This window comes from Hyperolius riggenbachi, chromosome 11, assembly GCF_040937935.1.
Source record: "Hyperolius riggenbachi isolate aHypRig1 chromosome 11, aHypRig1.pri, whole genome shotgun sequence".
Lineage (NCBI taxonomy): Eukaryota > Metazoa > Chordata > Amphibia > Anura > Hyperoliidae > Hyperolius > Hyperolius riggenbachi.
The window spans coordinates 250,149,244-250,171,444 of NC_090656.1; the positions used below are offsets into that span (position 1 = coordinate 250,149,244).

Below are 22,201 nucleotides of genomic sequence, written 5' to 3' on the forward strand. Positions count from 1 at the left end.
TGTCAGAAAGGGGGGTTTAGCGTTAGGTGTCAGGAAGGGGGGTTTAGGGTTAGGTGTCAGGAAGGGGGGTTTTAGAGTTAGTCGTCAGGAAGGGGGGTTTAGGGTTAGGTGTCAGGAAGGGGGGTTTAGTGTTAGGTGTCAGGAAGGGGGGTTTTAGGGTTAGGTGCCAGGAAGGGAGGTTTTAGGGTTAGCTGTCAGGAAGGGGGTTTAGGGTTAGGTGCCAGGAAGGGGGGTTTAGGGTTAGCTGTCAGGAAGGGGGGTTTAGGGTTAGGCGTCAGGAAGGGGGGGTTTAGGGTTAGGTGTCAGGAAGGGGGGTTTAGGGTTAGGTGTCAGGAAGGGGGGTTTAGCGTTAGGTGTCAGGAAGGGGGGTTTAGCGTTAGGTGTCAGGAAGGGGGGTTTAGCGTTAGGTGTCAGGAAGAGGGGTTTAGGGTTAGGTGTCAGGAAGGGGGGTTTAGCGTTAGGTGTCAGGAAGGGGGGTTTAGCGTTAGGTGTCAGGAAGGGGGGTTTAGGGTTAGGTGTCAGGAAGGGGGGTTTAGCGTTAGCTGTCAGGAAGGGGGTTTTAGGGTTAGCTGTCAGGAAGGGGGGTTTTAGGGTTAGCTGTCAGGAAGGGGGTTTAGGGTTAGGTGTCAGGAAGGGGGGTTTAGCGTTAGGTGTCAGGAAGGGGGGTTTAGCGTTAGGTGTCAGGAAGGGGGGTTTAGCGTTAGGTGTCAGGAAGGGGGGTTTAGCGTTAGGTGTCAGGAAGGGGGGTTTTAGGGTTAGCTGTCAGGAAGGGGGGTTTTAGGGTTAGCTGTCAGGAAGGGGGTTTAGGGTTAGGTGCCAGGAAGGGGGGTTTAGGGTTAGGTGTCAGGAAGGGGGGTTTAGGGTTAGGCGTCAGGAAGGGGGGGTTTAGGGTTAGGTGTCAGGAAGGGGGGTTTAGGGTTAGGTGTCAGGAAGGGGGGTTTAGCGTTAGGTGTCAGGAAGGGGGGTTTAGCGTTAGGTGTCAGGAAGGGGGGTTTAGGGTTAGGTGTCAGGAAGGGGGGTTTAGCGTTAGGTGTCAGGAAGGGGGGTTTTAGGGTTAGGTGTCTGGAAGGGGGGTTTAGGGTTAGGTGTCAGGAAGGGGGGTTTTAGGGATAGGTGTCAGGAAGGGGGGTCTAAGGGTTAGGAGTCAGGAAGGGGGGTTTAGGGTTAGGTGTCAGGAAGGGGGGGTTTTAGGGTTAGGCATCAGGAAGGGGGGTTTAGGGTTAGGTGTCAGGAAGGGGGGGGTCTAAGGGTTAGGGTTAGGTGTCAGGAAGGGGGGGGTCTAAGGGTTAGGGTTAGGTGTCAGGAAGGGGGGTTTAGGGTTAGGTGTCAGGAAGGGGGGGGTCTAAGGGTTAGGGTTATGCAACAGGAAGGGAGGTCTTAGGGTTAGGTGTCAGGAAGGGGGGTTTAGGGTTAGGCGTCAGGAAGGGGGGTTTAGGGTTAGGCGTCAGGAAGGGGGGTTTAGGGTTAGGCGTCAGGAAGGGGGGTTTAGGGTTAGGCGTCAGGAAGGGGGGTTTAGGGTTAGGCGTCAGGAAGGGGGGTTTAGGGTTAGGCGTCAGGAAGGGGGGTTTAGGGTTAGGCGTCAGGAAGGGGGGTTTAGGGTTAGGTGTCAGGAAGGGGGGTTTAGGGTTAGGCGTCAGGAAGGGGGGTTTAGGGTTAGGTGTCAGGAAGGGGGGTTTAGGGTTAGGCGTCAGGAAGGGGGGTTTAGGGTTACATATTTATTATTCTATCTCAGATAAAGCTGAAGAAATGATTAAAAAAAATTGTTATAAACATTATTTAAAAATGTCAGCTTTGCCCTGCGCCCTGTTTTCCTGGCGCCCTTATTTAATGTATGCTAATAACTTTATATTGAACCTGTGACGTTTGGAGCAAGGCTGACGTTTGTTTCCTGCGTTTTTCTCTCCGCAGGCAGCTGCTGAAGAGCGAGTTGGGATCTTTTATCACCGACTATTTTCAGGTGAGTCAGAATAGTAACTGAGAGCGGCAGAAAGTCAGCAGATTTGGGCTGGGATTTCACTAGTGTTGGGCGAACATCTAGATGTTCGGGTTCGGGCCGAACAGGCCGAACATGGCCGCGATGTTCGGGTGTTCGACCCGAACTCCGAACATAATGGAAGTCAATGGGGACCCGAACTTTTGTGCATTGTAAAGCCTCCTTATATGCTACATACCCCAAATTTACAGGGTATGTGCACCTTGGGAGTGGGTACAAGAGGAAAAAAAAATTTAGCAAAAAGAGCTTATAGTTTTTGAGAAAATCGATTTTAAAGTTTCAAAGGGAAAACTGTCTTTTAAATGCGGGAAATGTCTGTTTTCTTTGCACAGGTAACATGCTTTTTGTCGGCATGCAGTCATAAATGTAATACATATAAGAGGTTCCAGGAAAAGGGACCGGTAATGCTAACCCAGCAGCAGCACACGTGATGGAACAGGAGGAGGGTGGCGCAGGAGGAGAAGGCCACGCTTTGAGACACAACAACCCAGGCCTTGCATGAGGACAAGAAGCGTGCGGATAGCATGCTTTGTACCACCATGCAGTCATAAATGTAATAAAGATAAGTGGTTCAATAAACAGGGACCACGCGGCAACGCTAACCCAGCAGCAGCACACGTGATGGAACAGGAGGAGGCGCAGGAGGAGAAGGCCACGCTTTGTGAGACACAACAACCCAGGCCTTGCATGAGGACAAAAAGCGTGCGGATAGCATGCTTTGTACCGCCATGTAGTCATAAATGTAATAAAGATAAGAGGTTCAATAAACAGGGACCACGCGGCAACGCTAACCCAGCAGCAGCAGCAGCAGCAGCACACGTGATGGAACAGGAGGAGGCGCAGGAGGAGAAGGCCACGCTTTGTGAGACACAACAACCCAGGCCTTGCATGAGGACAAAAAGCGTGCGGATATAGCAGCAATGCTTTTTGCCGCCATGCAGTCATAAATGTAATACAGATGAGAGGTTCAATAAACAGGGACCGGAAACGCTAAACCATCCCAGATGTTCATCGGTCATGTTACTTGGTTGGGGTCCAGGAGTGTTGCGTAGTCGTTTCCAATCCAGGATTGATTCATTTTAATTTGAGTCAGACGGTCTGCATTTTCTGTGGAGAGGCGGATACGCCGATCTGTGATGATGCCTCCGGCAGCACTGAAACAGCGTTCCGACATAACGCTGGCTGCCGGGCAAGCCAGCACCTCTATTGCGTACATTGCCAGTTCGTGCCAGGTGTCTAGCTTCATGCCCGGTTTCAGGTCCAGCGGTGCCAGCCACAAATCCGTCTGTTCCTTTATTCCCCTCCAAATTTCCTCCCCTGTGTGCTGCTTATCCCCAAGGCAGATCAGCTTCAGCAACGCTTGCTGACGCATGCCAACAGCTGTGCTGCACTGCTTCCACGATCCTACTGCTGCTGGTGCTGGGTTAGCATTTCCGGATGAGGTACAGCTTTGAGATGCGTTGGAGGAGAAGGAGTCAGAGAGGTAGGTGCTGCTGTTGTTATCCAGCTGTTTGCGGCGTGGGCAACACCCGCGCCGTAGCAGGTGAGGAATCGCTGCCAGGCTCCACAAGGTTCACCCAGTGCGCGGTAAGGGAGATGTATCGACCCTGGCCGAACGCACTCGTCCAGGTGTCAGTGGTGAGGTGAACCTTGCAGGCAACGGCATTCTTCAAGCTTCGGGTTATTTAGCTGACCACGTGCTCATGCAACTCAGGCACTGCAGAGCGCGCAAAGTGGTAGCGGCTGGGAACCACGTAACGTGGGATGGCCACTGACATCATGCCCTTGAAGCTGTTTGTCTCCACCACTCGATATGGCAGCATTTCGCAGGCCAGAAGCTTGGCTATGCTGGCTGGCTGTTACTGCCACGGCCCGGGGGTCATTTGCTGGCAATTTCCTCTTGTGCTCAAACATCTCAGAAACAGACAACTCAACCGTAGCGCTGCACACCGAAGGGCTGTTGGTTGTTGTGTTTGATGAACACTGGGAGACCTCAAGAGCACTAGTCCGGAAAGTGACAGTGTCAGCATCGTCTGATGTTTGTGAATGTTGTGAACCACGCAATGGCTGGGCTACTGCTGCTGCTGAGGCGGGTCTGGTGGTGAGTCTGGTGAACCCAAGGGAGGCAGTGTTGCTGGTGGTACCCTGTCCTGCCGCGTTTGCCCACAGAGTGGGATGTTTGGATAGAATGTGGCGGCTCATGCTGGTGGTGGAGAGGTTGTTAATACTTTTCCCCCTGCTCAGGCGGGTCTTGCACACCTTGCAAATCGCCATGGTAACATCCTCAGTGCAGTCTTCAAAGAAAGCCCAGACTTTAACTGGCTGAGGACTCGGACCTCGTGCGTGATGTGCTGGTGCTGCTTAACCCACTGCTGGACGCTTGAGAGGTCATCCAAGTAATTATCTGGTCCTGTTCTTTTGGATCTGTGAGGGTTGTTGTCCTGGACAACATGGGCAGTATTGAGTGGGTTTTCTTGGGTGCTCCCCTGTGGCCTGTACGTGAACCGTCAGGGGAAACACCTCTTCCCTTGCCCCTCCCTCTTTCACCGGATTTCTTCCTCATTTCACTTATCCTTAAAGTACACGCTGACTGGCAGCAGTACAGTGGCAGTACAGAAATGCTATACAGTGGTGGGTGAGCGGTGTACCACTATTGTCAGCAGTGACACAGAGCACAATGCTATACAGTGGCGGGTGAGCGGTGTACTACTGTTCCCAGCAGACACAGAGTGGAAGTAAACACAATGCTATATAGTGTGGCTGAGCCGTGTACACAGAGTGGCATTAAACACAATGCTATATAGTCTGCTATATAGTCACCCCGAACAGGGTGATGTTCTGCAGAACCCGAACAGTGGCAAACACTGTTCGCCCAACACTACTGGGAGGGAACGCAGATTTTAGTACCTAAACACACGATACAACATGTTTTCCGGGGTCGGACTCTGAGGCACATACAGATGGTCCCGATCATCATCCTCATCATACAACTCTTCTCCTGAGTCTGACCCACCCACCACCTCTGCCACCCCAACATCCCCAGACACAGACCCCTCATCGTCCTCAACATTAACTTGGGATGCTGGCCTGAGCCAGACCTCCTCCTCCACATCAGGCCCCATCATCTCCTCAATGGCAGCCCTCATTAATCGCTCTGGCGACGGACTGATGGACACAACGTTCTCCTCCGGGGAGGGCTGCTGCTGACCACTGGCTGCTGGGGTGGATGTTATAGCTTGCGTGGGGCGTTGGCTGTTGCTGTTGTTGGGAGTGCTGCTCACAGCGGAGGTCTCTGGGGAACTCATGTTGAGCTCATATAGTGGTTGACGGTGAGTGGAGTATTACTGATCCCAGCAATATACACACTGACTGGCAGAGTACGCAATGCTATATAGTGTGGCTGAGCGAGGTACACAGAGTGGCAGTAAACAGAATGCTATATAGTGTGGCTGAGCGAGCGGTGTACCACTATTCCCAGCAGACACAGAACAGTGAACAGAATGCTATATAGTGTGGCTGAGCGAGCGGTGTACCACTATTCCCAGCAGACACAGAACAGTGAACAGAATGCTATATAGTGTGGATGAGCGAGCGGTGTACCACTATTCCCAGCAGACACAGAACAGTAAACAGAATGCTATATAGTGTGGCTGAGCGAGCGGTGTACCACTATTCCCAGCAGACACAGAACAGTGAACAGAATGCTATATAGTGTGGCTGAGCGAGCGGTGTACCACTATTCCCAGCAGACACAGAACAGTGAACAGAATGCTATATAGTGTGGCTGAGCGAGCGGTGTACTACTGTTCCCAGCAGACACAGAACAGTACACAGAATGCTATATAGTGTGGCTGAACGAGCGGTGTACTACTGTTCCCAGCAGACACAGAACAGTACACAGAATGCTATATAGTGTGGCTGAACGAGCGGTGTACCACTATTCCAAGCAGACACAGAACAGTGAACAGAATGCTATATAGTGTGGCTGAGCGAGCGGTGTACCACTATTCCCAGCAGACACAGAGTGGCAGTAAACAGAATGCTATATAGTGTGGCTGAGCGAGGTACACAGAGTGGCAGTAAACAGAATGCTATATAGTGTGGCTGTGCAAGCGGTGTACTACTATTCCCAGCAGACACAGAGTGGCAGTAAACAGAATGCTATATAGTGTGGCTGAGCGAGGTACACAGAGTGGCAGTAAACAGAATGCTGAGCGAGCGGTGTACTACTATTCCCAGCAGCGACACACAATGACTGGGGGGGACCCTGGCTAGCGTGGCTGGAGCGCGAACTACCCTGCCTGCCTACCCAAAGCTAAACCCACAGACAAATGGCGGAGATATGACGTGGTTCGGGTATTTATTTACCCGAACCACGTGACAGTTCGGCCAATCAGAGCGCGTTCGGGTCCGAACCACGTGACCCGTTCGGCCAATCACAGCGCTAGCCGAACGTTCGGGGAACGTTCGGCCATGCGCTCTTAGTTCGGCCATATGGCCGAACGGTTTGGCCGAGCACCGTCAGGTGTTCGGCCGAACTCGAACATCACCCGAACAGGGTGATGTTCTGCAGAACCCGAACAGTGGCGAACACTGTTCGCCCAACACTAGATTTCACCCTGTAATTTCTCAGTCTGGTTCCCCAGCCGACCCCGCGGCGGCTGTTATGAATCAGGCGGCGTTCGCTGTTGCAGGTTTAGCGATTGTGGTTACCGTTTTTTCTTCTGCTATTCCTGGTCCCCTGGGTTGTGTTATGACTGTTTTTCTCTCGGTTTCAGAAGATGCATTTTGTCTCCTATGGTGTCTTTTTTCACAACTCGCAGAATCTTGTGAACGTTTCTTCTTCTGTCTTTTTTTGCTTGTTTGTTGTTTTCGAAACACATCATCCTCTGTGGTTATACTGTTTTCTTTCACTTAAAGTGTTCGGAAGTGGGGGGGGGGGGGGTCTCTGTCATTTTCTCTCTGCTAACTTTGGCTCTGAGAACTCCCCCAATTAGTCTTGGTTCACACATAAAAAAGTGTCCAGTCCAGTCCTATCAGTTTTTGGCCTGGGTCACACTTATTTGAATCAAATGCATATTAGAAAATGCATTAAAAAACACACATGATGATAATGCATGGGCTACACAAAAAATGTATTGCTATACGTTTTTAGATGTGTTTTTAAAAAATGCAATTTATAATTTTTACAAGAAAAGACAATATACAAGCAGTGCCCTCCCGCCCATGATGTTAAGGGACGCATCTGCATCAGGCAACATGAGTGCTGGCCTGGGGCAGCATCTCACCCCCCCCCCCACCCTCACACCCTGCTGGGGTAACTATACTACCTATACTGGGGCAACTATACTAGCTACCTACCTTTACTGGTGCAACTATACTACCTATACTGGGGCAACTGTACTACCTATACTGGGGAAATTATACTATCTATACTGGGGAAATTATACTACCTATACTGGGGAAATTATACTACCTATACTGGGAAATTATACTATCTATACTGGGGCAACTGTACTACCTATACTGGGGTAACTATGCTACCTATACTGGGGAAATTATACTACCTATACTGGGGGAAATTATACTATCTATACTGGGAAATTATACTATCTATACTGGGGCAACTATGCTACCTATACTGGGCAACTGTACTACCTATACTGGGGAAATTATACTACCTATACTGTGGCAACTATACTAGCTACCTACCTTTAACTGGTGCAACTATAACTACCTATACTGGGGCAACTGTACTACCTATACTGGGGGAAATTATACTACCTATACTGGGGAAATTATACTACCTATACTGGGGGAAATTATACTATCTATACTGGGGAAATTATACTATCTATACTGGGGAAATTATACTACCTATACTGGGGAAATTATACTACCTATACTGGGGAAATTATACTACCTATACTGGGGAAATTATACTACCTATACTGGGGAAATTTTACTATCTATACTGGGGGCAACTGTACTACCTATACTGGGGTAACTATGCTACCTATACTGGGGAAATTATACTACCTATACTGGGGAAATTATACTACCTATACTGGGGAAATTATACTATCTATACTGGGAAATTATACTATCTATACTGGGCAACTATGCTACCTATACTGGGGCAACTGTACTACCTATACTGGGGAAATTATACTACCTATACTGGGGCAACTATACTAGCTACCTACCTTTACTGGTGCAACTATACTACCTATACTGGGGCAACTGTACTACCTATACTGGGGAAATTATACTACCTATACTGGGGAAATTATACTACCTATACTGGGGAAATTATACTAACCTATACTGGGGAAATTATACTATCTATTACTGGGGCAACTGTACTACCTATACTGGGGTAACTATGCTACCTATACTGGGGAAATTATACTACCTATACTGGGGAAACTATACTACCTATACTGGGGCAACTATACTACCTATACTGGGGAAACTATACTACCTATACTGGGGTCAACTATACTACCTATACTGGGGAAACTATACTACCTATACTGGGGGCAACTGTACTACCTATACTGGGGAAAATTATACTACCTATACTGGGGGAATCTATACTACCTATACTGGGGAAATTATACTATCTATACTGGGGAAATTATACTACCTATACTGGGGAAATTATAACTACCTATACTGGGGAAATTATACTATCTATACTGGGGAAATTATACTATCTATACTGGGGAAATTATACTACCTATACTGGGGAAATTATACTACTTATACTGGGGAAATTATACTACTTATACTGGGGAAATTATACTATCTATACTGGGGAAATTATACTACCTATACTGGGGAAATTATACTACCTATACTGGGGAAATTATACTACATTATACTGGGGAAATTATACTATCTATACTGGGGAAATTATACTACCTATACTGGGGGAAATTATACTACCTATACTGGGGAAATTATACTACCTATACTGGGGAAATTATACTATCTATACTGGGGCAACTGTACTACCTATACTGGGGTAACTATGCTACCTATACTGGGGAAATTATACTACCTATACTGGGGGAAATTATACTACCTATACTGGGGAAATTATACTATCTATACTGGGAAATTATACTATCTATACTGGGGCAACTATGCTACCTATACTGGGGGCAACTGTACTACCTATACTGGGGAAATTATACTACCTATACTGGGGCAACTATACTAGCTACCTACCTTTACTGGTGCAACTATACTACCTATACTGGGGCAACTGTACTACCTATACTGGGGAAAATTATACTACCTATACTGGGGAAATTATACTACCTATACTGGGGAAATTATACTACCTATACTGGGGAAATTATACTATCTATACTGGGGCAACTGTACTACCTATACTGGGGTAACTATGCTACCTATACTGGGGAAATTATACTACCTATACTGGGGAAACTATACTACCTATACTGGGGCAACTATACTACCTATACTGGGGAAACTATACTACCTATACTGGGCAACTATACTACCTATACTGGGGAAACTATACTACCTATACTGGGGCAACTGTACTACCTATACTGGGGAAATTATACTACCTATACTGGGGGAATTATACTACCTATACTGGGGAAATTATACTATCTATACTGGGGAAATTATACTACCTATACTGGGGAAATTATACTACCTATACTGGGGAAATTATACTATCTATACTGGGGAAATTATACTATCTATACTGGGGAAATTATACTACCTATACTGGGGAAATTATACTACTTATACTGGGGAAATTATACTACTTATACTGGGGAAATTATACTATCTATACTGGGGAAATTATACTACCTATACTGGGGGAAATTATACTACCTATACTGGGGAAATTATACTACTTATACTGGGGAAATTATACTATCTATACTGGGGAAATTATACTACCTATACTGGGGAAATTATACTACCTATACTGGGGAAATTATACTACCTATACTGGGGAAAATTATACTATCTATACTGGGGAAATTATACTATCTATACTGGGGAAATTATACTATCTATACTGGGGGAAATTATACTATCTATACTGGGGCAACTGTACTACCTATACTGGGGCAACAGTACTACCTATACTGGGGAAATTATACTACCTATACTGGGGAATACTGGGGAAATTATACTACCTATACTGGGGAAATTATACTACCCTATACTGGGGAAATTATACTACCTATACTGGGGAAATTATACTATCTATACTGGGGAAATTATACTACCTATACTGGGGAAATTATACTTACCTATACTGGGGAAATTATACTACCTATACTGGGGAAATTATACTATCTATACTGGGGAAATTATACTACCTATACTGGGGAAATTATACTACCTATACTGGGGAAATTATACTACCTATACTGGGGGAAAATTATACTACCTATACTGGGGAAATTTATACTATCTATACTGGGGAAATTATACTATCTATTACTGGGGAAATTATACTATCTATACTGGGGCAACTGTACTACCTATACTGGGGGCAACAGTACTACCTATACTGGGGAAATTATACTACCTATACTGGGGAATACTGGGGAAATTATACTACCTATACTGGGGAAATTATACTACCTATACTGGGGAAATTATACTACCTATACTGGGAAATTATACTATCTATACTGGGGAAATTATACTACCTATACTGGGGAAATTATACTACCTATACTGGGGAAATTATACTATCTATACTGGGGAAATTATACTACCTATACTGGGAAATTATACTACCTATACTGGGGAAATTATACTACCTATACTGGGGAAATTATACTACCTATACTGGGGAAATTATACTATCTATACTGGGGCAACTGTACTACCTATACTGGGGCAATTATACTACCTATACTGGGGAATACTGGGGGAAATTATACTACCTATACTGGGAAATTATACTACCTATACTGGGGAAATTATACTAACCTATACTGGGGAAATTATACTATCTAATACTGGGGAAATTATACTACCTATACTGGGGAAATTATACTACCTATACTGGGGAAATTATACTATCTATACTGGGGAAATTATACTACCTATACTGGGGAAATTATACTACCCTATACTGGGGAAATTATACTACCTATACTGGGGAAATTATACTACCTATACTGGGGAAATTATACTATCTATACTGGGGAAATTATACTATCTATACTGGGGGCAACTGTACTACCTATACTGGGGCAACTGTACTACTTATACTGGGGAATTATACTACCTATACTGGGGAAATTATACTACCTATACTGGGGAAATTATACTATCTATACTGGGGCAACTATGCTACCTATACTGGGGCAACTGTACTACCTATACTGGGGCAACTGTACTACCTATACTGGGGCAACTGTACTACCTATACTGGGGAAATTATACCTACCTATACTGGGGGAAATTATACTACCTATACTGGGAAATTATTACTATCTATACTGGGGCAACTATGCTACCTATACTGGGGCAACTGTACTACCTATACTGGGGCAACTGTACTACCTATACTGGGGAAATTATACTACCTATACTGGGGAAATTATACTACCTATACTGGGGAAATTATACTACCTATACTGGGGAAATTATACTATCTATACTGGGGCAACTATGCTACCTATACTGGGGCAACTGTACTACCTATACTGGGGAAATTATACTACCAACACTGGGGAAATTTATACTATCTATACTGGGGCAACTATTATTATTATTATTTTTTATTTATATAGCGCCAACATCTTCCGTAGCGCTGTACCATAGTACAAACAAATAATGGGACACAAATATACACAAGAAATACAAGACACTGTACAGTCATGACATTGAATAGAATTAAAAATACAAATACATACATAGTTGATGTGTAGTTGGTACATATACATATGTTAAAATTACAGCAGTATGAGAAACACTAGGAGGAGGTCCCTGCCCTTGCGAGCTTACAATCTAGAGAGTAGTGGGGAGGAAACAAAAGGGAAGGAAATACAAGGATTAGTGGGTGAGCCAGTGTGCCTTCAGTGCTGCCTATAGCAAATTATAGGCTTGTCTGAACAGGTGTGTTTTCAGAGTACGTTTGAAGGTTTCCAGACTCGTGGCATGACGAACCGGCTGAGGGAGAGAGTTCCAAAGGAAAAGGATAGCCTGTGAGAAGTCTTGGATGCGAGAGTAAGAGGAGGTGACTAGGCTGGAGGACAAAAGGGTCTCCTGTGAGGAACGGAGGGTCCGGGCGGGGAGGTATCTGGAGATATCCTACCTATACTGGGGAACTATGTTACCTATACTGGGGCAACTATGTTACCTATACTGGGGCAACTATGTTACCTATACTGGGGCAACTATACTACCTATACTGGGGCAACTATACTAGCTACCTAATTATACTGGGGCAACTAAATTAGCTATACTGTTGCAACTATACTACCTATACTGGGGCAACTGTACTACCTATACTGGGGCAACTGTACTACCTATACTGGGGAAATTATACTATCTATACTGGGGAAATTATACTACCTACACTGGGGAAATGATACTATCTATACTGGGGCAACTATACTACCTTTACTGGGGCAACTATGCAATCTATACTGGGGCAACTATACTACCTATACTGGGGCAACTATACTAGCTACCTAACTATACTGGGGCAACTAAATTAGCTATACTGGGGAAACTGTACTACCTATACTGGGGAAATTATACTATCTATACTGGGGAAACTATACTACCTATACTGGGGCAACTATGCTACCTATACTGGGGCAACAATACTACCTATAGTGGGGCAACTATACTAGCTACCTAACTATACTGGGGTAACTATATTAGCTATACTGGGGCAACTATACTAGCAATACTGGGTAAATATACTACCTATACTGGGGGCAACTATACTAGCTATACTGGGGCAACTATACTACCTATACTGGGGCAACTTTACTAGCTACCTATACTGGGGGCAACTATGCTAGCTATACTGGAGGCAACTATACTGGCTACCTATACAGGGGCAACAATATTGGCTGCCTTTAGTGGGGGCAACTATACCTAGCCACCCTATACTGGGTGCAATCATTCCAAGTTGGGGAGGGGGGAGGGGGAAGTGGCAGCAAAAAGTCTAGAATTGACCCTGTATACGAGTACAGTCAGTGTACACACATTGACAGTAAAGTCTCCAAGGCACAAGTTGTCATAGAGTTATAAGTAACCGTAATAACAATAAGTGATTATCATCCGAGTATGACAAGTAACAATGAATATAAGATACCATCATATGGTGTACTGAGGTAAATAAGGAGGAGTAAAGAGAAGAGAGTAGGGTCCTATTCCCACGGCGATTTTGGCAAAACGCTCAACCGCTATCAATTTTGAAAGCGCAAGTGCTATAATGCCCTATGGGCCCGTTCTTACTTGTGCGATTTGCGTTAATCGCTGGCCAAATGCAAACGTGTAGCCTGCACCACTATCAGGCGATTTGCCGGTGATCACGTTTCAGTGCTATAGAAGCACTAAACGCGATTGCGGGAAAATCACTGCAGTGTCCAGTGATTTTTCCGAGTTAAATCACAGAAAAATCACTCCCACAAGTCTTGCGCTTTCAGGTGTGAATGGCTCCTACTAGAGGAGGATAAGAAGCAATAGAAATGAAGGAAGAAAGATCTCCAGCTGTCAGTGCCCTTCCATTTCAGGCCCCACCATTATAGATGCGTTCATTCTTTCTGCATACTGTATGCAGAACGCTGCGCAATATGTTGTGCTTCACTTCAGCAATAAAAGATTATTAATACCTACCAATAAAACCTTATAGTTTGTATAAAAGGTTCTTTTTGTTTCTGCTTGTAGAACCAGCTGCTCTCGAAGGGCCTGGCTGTTCTGGAAGACAAAGTCAACTTATATGAAGGTGAGATGTAAACAAAACTACCATTTTTTTTAATCTTAATTTGTTTTACAAATAAATCTTTAAAAAAAAAACAGAAGTGACATGTGACATGATGAGATAGACATGTGTATGTACAGTGCCTAGCACACACATAACTAGGCTGTGTTCCTTTTTTTCTTTCTCTGCCTGAAAGGGTTAAATATCAAGTATGTAAGTGGCTGACTCAGTCCTGACTCAGACAGGAAGTGACTACAGTGTGACCCTCACTGATAAGAAATTTCAACTATAAAACACTTCCCTAGCAGAAAATGGCTTCTGAGAGCAAGAAAGAGATAAAAAGGATCAATAGTTCATAGATTTTTAGCTCTGGCATACTTCAATGAATGTGTCATTGAGCAGAAACGATAAAACAGTTAAAACTTAAAAAGTAGATTTAAACATAAAATAAAACTGTGGAATATCTGAAAAAACTCATTTTTAGGAGAAGGAAGATAGATACAATTGTTTATTTCATTACTTTATTTTCACCTCGGGTGTCCTTTAAGGTAACCACTAGTGATGGGCGAACAGTGTTCGGGTTCGCCCGGATTTTGGCCTGTTCGGGTTCGGTTCGGCACCCCCCGAACACCTCATGGTGTTCGGGAGGGTGCTCGGGCACGCTGCCCGAACCCGATCAGGCCTTCTGTGTTCGGCCGAACACAGCCGTGTCCGGCCGAACATAGCTCCCTATAGGATCCCAGCATAAAGGGAGAGCATGCCCCGACCAGGTAAACCCGCCATTCAGTTCAGGCAACAGTTTTTGATAAGCAATGGATTGAACATTAGTTTAATTATGTGTAATGGTGGCCACTAACAATACAATTTGCCATACGATTGTTTATGAACAATTCTTTGTATGAACGATCGGAAATGATCGTTTGGGACCACTAATGAACAAAACTCTTACCAATCTGATCATGCGAAGAATCGTTCGCACACTATCATTTGGCAAATTGGATCATTAGTGGCTACTAGTGATGGGCGAACATCCAGATGTTCGGGTTCGGGGGGGTTCGGCCGAACATGCCCCCGATATTCGGCATGTTCGGGCCGAACCCCGAACCCAACCCGAACATGTCTCTTTGGGGCCCCTATAGGGTCCCAGCATAAAGGGAGAGCATGCCCCGAGCGCGCGGGGGGGGGGGGGGGGGGCGTAAATGCCCCCCACCCCTCCCCGCTAAGCTCTCCCTTCTGCTGGACCCTATAAAATTAAATAGAAGTCCCCCAAAGTACCTGTAGCAGGCTGGCAGGAAGAGGACAGGAAGCGGGCAGCCGGCGATCACAGGCGCTAGTACCATCTGGTACTTCCGCCCTCTCTCTGACACACTTCCTGTTTACATTTGTAAGTCACGTCAAGAGACAGCAGGAGTACCGTGATGACGCGTACGAGGGTACGTGTCATCATGTAGATGAGTGTCATCATGTAGATGACGCGTACCCTCGTTCGAGTCATCGCGGGTACTTCTGTTCTCTCTTGACGTGACTTACAAATGTAAACAGGAAGTGCGTCAGAGAGAGGGCGGAAGTACCAGATGGTACTAGCGCCTCTGCTCTCCGGCTGCCCGCTTCCTGTCCTCTTCCTGCCAGCCTGCTACAGGTACTTTGGGAGACTTCTATTTAATTTTATAGGGTCCAGCAGAAGGGAGAGCTTAGCGGGGAGGGGTGGGGGGCATTTACGCCCCCCCCCCCCCCTCGCGCTCGGGGCATGCTCTCCCTTTATGCTGGGACCCTATAGGGGCCCCAAAGGGACATGTTCGGGTTGGGTTCGGGGTTCGGCCCGAACATGCCGAATATCGGGGGCATGTTCGGCCGAACCCCCCCGAACCCGAACATCTGGATGTTCGCCCATCACTAGTAACCACTAATGATCCAATTTGCCAAATGATAGTGTGCGAACGATTCTTCGCATGATCAGATTGGTAAGAGTTTTGTTCATTAGTGGTCCCAAACGATCATTTCCGATCGTTCATACAAAGAATCGTTCATAAACAATCGTATGGCAAATTGTATTGTTAGTGGCCACCATTACACATAATTAAACTAATGTTCAATCCATTGCTTATCAAAAACTGTTGCCTGAACTGAATGGCGGGTTTACCTGGTCGGGTTATGATTCTGGGGTTCAGCCTGTAGCTGGAGATGGGAAAACAGAACAATGAAACATCAGGGCAGGTTAGGATCATCCGCAAGGCAACCTAGGCAGGTGCCTGGGGCGTAGTGATTGTCAAGGGGCCCACCAGCCAACGTCTGTCACTAGAAAGACCACAAGGGGGGCCCCAAACCTGCTACCCTGCCTATGGCCCCGTTACATCTCCATCCATCTCTGCATCAGGACGATGAGCAGTTTACAGGCTGGTAAAAATGCTTTTCAGATATTTGTGACAGGTTCTCTTTATAGGGGACGGCAGGTTCAGGGGGACGGTAATTGATTTTGTCATATCTTTATTTTCAGGTGAAAATCGCGTGATCATCGTTGCTGAATTATGGGACCATTTTTACATGGAAATCCTGCCAACCCTACAGGCTATTTTCTATCCAGTTCAGGTATCCTTTAAATCACTTTAAGAGGTTGTGTAGTGAGAGATACAGTGAAATGTAGTAAATTATTCTTTATGCCCACTTTAACATTAAATATTCTGGTTTCAGCATCAGAAATACCGTATTTTTCAGAATATAAGACGCACCTAGGTTTAGAGGGCAAACATCATGGGAAAAAATGTATGCAGTATACAGTATACTAAACCTGGTGCGTCCATGTTCCAGGAGAATCTGGTACATGTTCTCCCCCATTGTCCTCCTGTGTCCACTATGTGTCCCTTCCTGGCCTCCTGTGTGTGTGTCCTCCCTTCCTGCCCCCCTTGTGTGTGTTTCCATGTCCCCTTCACCCTCCCCCCCCCCCCCCCCCCTTTGCGGTCCTCCAGTCCCTGTGTACCCTCCTGTCCTTCTGTGTGTGTCTGTGCCCCCTCCTGTGCATGTCTATGTCCTCTCCTGCCCCCCCCCCCCCCCCATGTAGTCCTCCACTCCAGTCCCCATCCTGCCCTCTGTCCATGCCCCCCCCCCCCCCCTGCATGTCTCCGCTCCCCTCTTTGTAACAATCACGGCAGAGCAACTCACCTTCCTATGGATTCGAGCGCTGTGTGGTCCTCTCCGCCTCCAGCATGTCAGCGCTACACCTGTAAAAGAAAAGTTAGCTCACCGACCCAGCAGCGACGATCTGCAGACATCTCGCATACCGCGCGGCTTCCCCTAGTGACGGCGCATGTTCATGATTCAATGAGTCATTCCCCATGACTCAATGAGTCACTCACAGGAGCCGTCACTAGGGGGAGCCACGCGGTACGCGAGATGTCTGCAGATTGTCGCTGCTGGGTAGGTGAGCCGCTCTGCCGCTAACTTTTCTTTTACAGGAGTAGAGCTGACATGCTGGAGGCGGAGGACCACACAGCGCTGGAATCCATAGGAAGGTGAGTTGCTCTGCCGTGATTGTTTCCAAGGGGGAGCGGAGACATGCTGGGGGCAGGCGGACCACACAGGGGGACAAGGCAGGGAGTCCCCGATAATGCGGCGAATAAGCGGTTCGTATCAGCGGGCGTTCTGAAGTCGGGGATTTCCTGCCTTTGGAATATAAGACGCAGGAACTTTTTCTCCCTATTTTGGGGGGAGAAAAAGTGTGTCATATTCCGAAAAATACGGTACTTCCTATATCTATATATTGCTGCATATTTACTGTATGTGTAGCACTGCCCCCAATTTATGCAGACTCCCCACCCCCAAGCATTCTGGGAGACCAAAGATACTTTTCTACTGGCTTTAGAACTCTCAGTAAACGAGCATTCCGCAGAGATCACCTGACAGGACTAAAGATCTCACCACCTGTGATAAACTTCAGAAAGTAAATCGGGGAAGAGGAAATATTTTACAGAGGGCAAACACTGAAAATTAAGAGAAAAAGAAAGCCCCCATGCACAGCACCACTTGTAAATTTACAAAAACATACTTTATTGAATAATAGGTATTAATAATGAGACCATAATGAGATTCAACATGATAAAAACAATTAAAAAACGGCATAAGACAATTCCCTGCTATCAAATAATGATACATATAATGATGATATTAATAAATACAAACAACCTCTTGCATCCAAAAAGACAATAAATCAATCAAGAGATATATAATCAAATCAGCAAGGTGGGCATCTACAAAGAGCACCACCAATGCTTGAACCCGGGTTCAGCAACAATGTGATAAAAAGGAAGGGGATAATATCCCAAAGTGCATCAAACACGTGCAAACATTGCTAAAAATTGTAAAAAGATATACATATACAATGATGAGTGATCAATATGATAAGTTGGAGCAGCCCAATAGTAAAGTGCATAGAAAGAAACAAATGGTGAGTGCTGCAAGGAAGAAAAGGTTTACTTATCCCCAGGCACAGCGTAAGTCAGATAGGATGCAAGTAGCAGGGAAGAGTCGGTATCCAGCTTGACTATCCCACTAGCTCCGCGGGCGTCACCCCGCTTTGAAGGAGAGAGAGGACACCGCAAGATGTGCACGCCGAGCCGGCGTTTAAATATGAGAGCAGAGGAGGGCATGCAATGAGCGCTGACACCCGAAGGTGACGTCAGCATGGGCGGAGACAACAGAGGCCAGTGGAGAAGGCGTGAAGACCATACTGGGGCGCATAGACGTTAGTAACATGCCGCCCGAAGATGAAGTCATCAAAGGCGGAGATAACGGAGTCCAGTGAGGAGAGCTTGCGGACCACGCTGGAGCGCATCAGCGGACCAGGAAGCCACGAGATGAGTAGTAGAAGCCCAGGAAAGGCACCAAAAACGCCATAAAACAGCCCCAAAGAGGAAAATAAAGGGAGATAGAAGGGAAAAGATATTTCATAACATACAATTATTGAAAAATATATTCATAAGCATATACATCAACAAGGCATATATATATACATACATTGCATACATCCATTATACAAATATATACACCACTGGAGCACCAGTACTTAAAGGGCCAGTTCCCAAGATACATACCATATTAATATGGCTCCAAGATCAAAGTTCAAAGGGACAAAGGAGTCAAAGGTGCCAAGTGACTGGCGCACGCCAACCACGAGATCACAGTGCTGGGCAATATTTAAAGGGCCAATACCCATATTAAATGCTGAGTTCATAAAGATCCGGAATTCCAAATCCAAGTTCCAGACGGGTAGGCACAATCAAAAGTCGACGCACAGCGGCCGCAAAACATGTTCAAATCCGGAATACAAGTCCAAAACTTGAGGAGATATCATAATGTCCACAACCGAAGTCCAGAAAGGAGGGGGGAGGGGGAAAAAAGAGGGCAAACACTGACTAAATAACTTATAAACACATATTATAAAAAGTAAACAATTGTATTCATTATGTTATTTGTAGTACAGTTCCTCTTTAAAGTGGACCTGAACTCAGAACTTTCTCTCTGCTCTAAAAGATAAGCAACAGCATAATAACCTTTACAGAAAAACATTTTCTTGTTACAGCTGATACAAATCCTGCAATAAATCTGCAGTGTGTCTACTTCCTGCTTTCATGAAAGCAGACATTGTCAACATCCTGAGTTTATAAATTAGCTGCTCCGCCGAGGCAGCCAGCTGATTGATCAAATTACAACTTGTGATTAGTGACAGATGAGGGGGATTTAGATAGGTTAAGCTCTCTAAATACATACAGGGTGCATTTATCTGTTCTCCTTCTGTCCTGTGCAAGAGTTCAGGTCCACTTTAAACATTACAAAGTTCCTGAAGAGAATCAGTGAAATGATCTGGAGGTCACAGATTGCACTACAAGGATCGCTTAAAGAGAAACTCCGACCAAGAATTGAACTTTATCCCAATCAATAGCTGATACCCCTTTTACATGAGAAATCTATTCCTTTTCACAAACAGACCATCAGGGGGCGGTGTATGGCTGATATTGTGGTGAAACCCCTCCCACAAGAAACTGAGGACCGTGGTACTCCTGGCAGTTTCCTGTCTGTGAACCTTGTTGCATTGTGGGAAATAGCTGTTTACAGCTGTTTCTAACTGCCAAAAAAGCATGCAGCAGCTACATCACCCGCCAACAGTAAAAATGTCACCATGTAATAAATGTCAGAATGTGAATCAGGGATTTAAAAGATTTTACAATGAGCAAACACTGACTAAATCATTTATACATAATTATTGTAAAAATGGAGCACTTTTTTATTACATTATTTTCGCTGGCGTTCCTCTTTAAGCAGCTCAGCTTTGATACCTTTCTTTTTTATGTATGTATAGCACACATAATTCCACAGTGTTCCCATCAGAAACTGCCAGAAACAAGTGTCGCTGCCGGCTGACAGTCACATGAATTATTCAGGGGATGTAAAGAAGGCAACAAGAACTCCTGCTCTATGTAGCTGATCACTCACGGGGGAGATGAGAATTTCTGTACATGTTGTACTCCAGGGTACTGTTACTATGGTTACAAAGAAAAGTACAGCTTTCTAAGTACACCCGAGTGGGCAGTGGAGCAAAAGGACAGTGGGACAGCTGCTATGAAAATCTATATGTGTCATAAACTAACGCGATGTAGATTTTCAGGGAAGGTCTGAGCTCATTAAGCGGGATTGTCACCATAAAAATCTAATTTCAACAGCAGCTGGTCTGAGTGTATTAAAGTGAGTGTTTACCAATTTAAAAATAAAAAAAAATAAGTCGGATACTCACCTAAGGAGAGGGAAGGCTCGGTCCTAATGAGCCTTCCCTCTCCTCTCCCGGTGCCCGGTCCTGCGCAGGATCCCCCGTGGCAGTATTCGACCAGTTCGCTCAAATACTGTCATTCCGCAGCCGAAGGGAGCTTTCGGAAGCCTTCGGGAGCACTCGGGCTCCCGAAGACGGGCCGCTCAATACTACGCATGCGCGAGCGCCCTCTATGACGCACTCGCGCGTACGTATTATGGAGCGGCCCGTCTTCGGAAGCCCGAGTGCTCCCGAAGACCTCCGAAGTCCCTGCGGCGGCGGACGCGAACAGGGGAGCCAGCGCAGCACCGAGGGCACTGGGAGAGGAGAGGGAAGGCTCATTAGGACCGAGCCTTCCCTCTCCTTAGGTGAGTATCCGACTTTTTTATTTTTAAACTAGTACCCATTGGCTTTAAGTGATAAAGATGCTAATCCTGCATTCAAAACTTTCAAAACTTTTTCTGCTGTTATGGTTTGGAGTTATCACATACTTAAGGAACACTGGCCCTTTAGTAGTCGTGCCAAACAGTTGCATGCTGGGAGTTTTTTTTATCTATGATGTATTCCTCCTCTTCCCTTTATTTCCCTGCTTAGCTGCTTATCTGAAACACGATTCCCTGATCACTTGTGTTTACAAGCAAGGCTGAGGCGACTCAGCGATTGGAGGAGAAAAGTAAAGGGCAGAAATGACATCAGGATTTAGCCTCAAACTGTGGGTAAAAGACATGGCCCCCACCCGGAACAGAATTCTCGTCATTTACTATGTAACATTCACTGAAATCAAAACGTGGACAGTACAATACATGTGTTATGTAACTAGATCAAGTATTTATCTACTTATATATGTGTTTTTCCCTGGAATAGTATGGCTGATCCTACTGCTTTAAAAACAAAAAATCTACCGGTACTTACCCGGAGTTTCCTCCAGCCCCTGGCAGCCGTTCTGTGCCCTCGCCGCAGCTCTGCTCCCAGCCGTGGCCCGGGGTCCCCTCCGGTGCAGATTCCGACCTCGCAAGGTCGTCCTCTACTGCGCCTGCACGAAGGCCGCTCGCGGCCGTGCTGACGTCATCTGCGGTGACACTCCAGATGACGTTAATCTTATGCGTGTGCAAACACTTGTGTGTAAACTATAAGCTATCCCGTACCGGTATCGGCTCCTTGGAACAGGCTCGGATGTCAGAGCGGTCTCCTTGCGCCAGGTCACGTGACCGCGATAATTCCACTCAGCTATTCGCACCGGCGGCAGCTGCAGCCTCATTAAGGCCCATATGCATGGAGATTGTGGTTATTTTTTAACTTTACGTCATATATCTTTGTCTTTATGGCCGGTTTAATCCTCTAATGAATGACTGATTAGCAGAATGTTCCTCTGGGGAGCAGAACTGGCTGTTCGTCCTCATTATTTCTCACCTAGACTATTGCAGCCTGTCCGGTCCTACCCTCAGCAATCTCTTCCCAA

General features: G+C 45.9%; 1 protein-coding gene across 2 annotated transcripts in view; it reads left to right on the top strand.

Moving 5' to 3' along the window:
• PRR5L (proline rich 5 like) overlaps positions 1-22,201 on the top strand; it is a 101,715-nt gene that overhangs the window by 38,252 nt on the left and 41,262 nt on the right. For both annotated transcript variants that reach the window (XM_068259503.1, XM_068259502.1), the window contains exons 4-6: positions 1,909-1,957; positions 13,916-13,973; positions 16,444-16,535. In XM_068259503.1, coding sequence (XP_068115604.1) covers positions 1,909-1,957; positions 13,916-13,973; positions 16,444-16,535 — 199 coding nt within the window. The remainder of the gene's footprint in view (positions 1-1,908; positions 1,958-13,915; positions 13,974-16,443; positions 16,536-22,201) is intronic.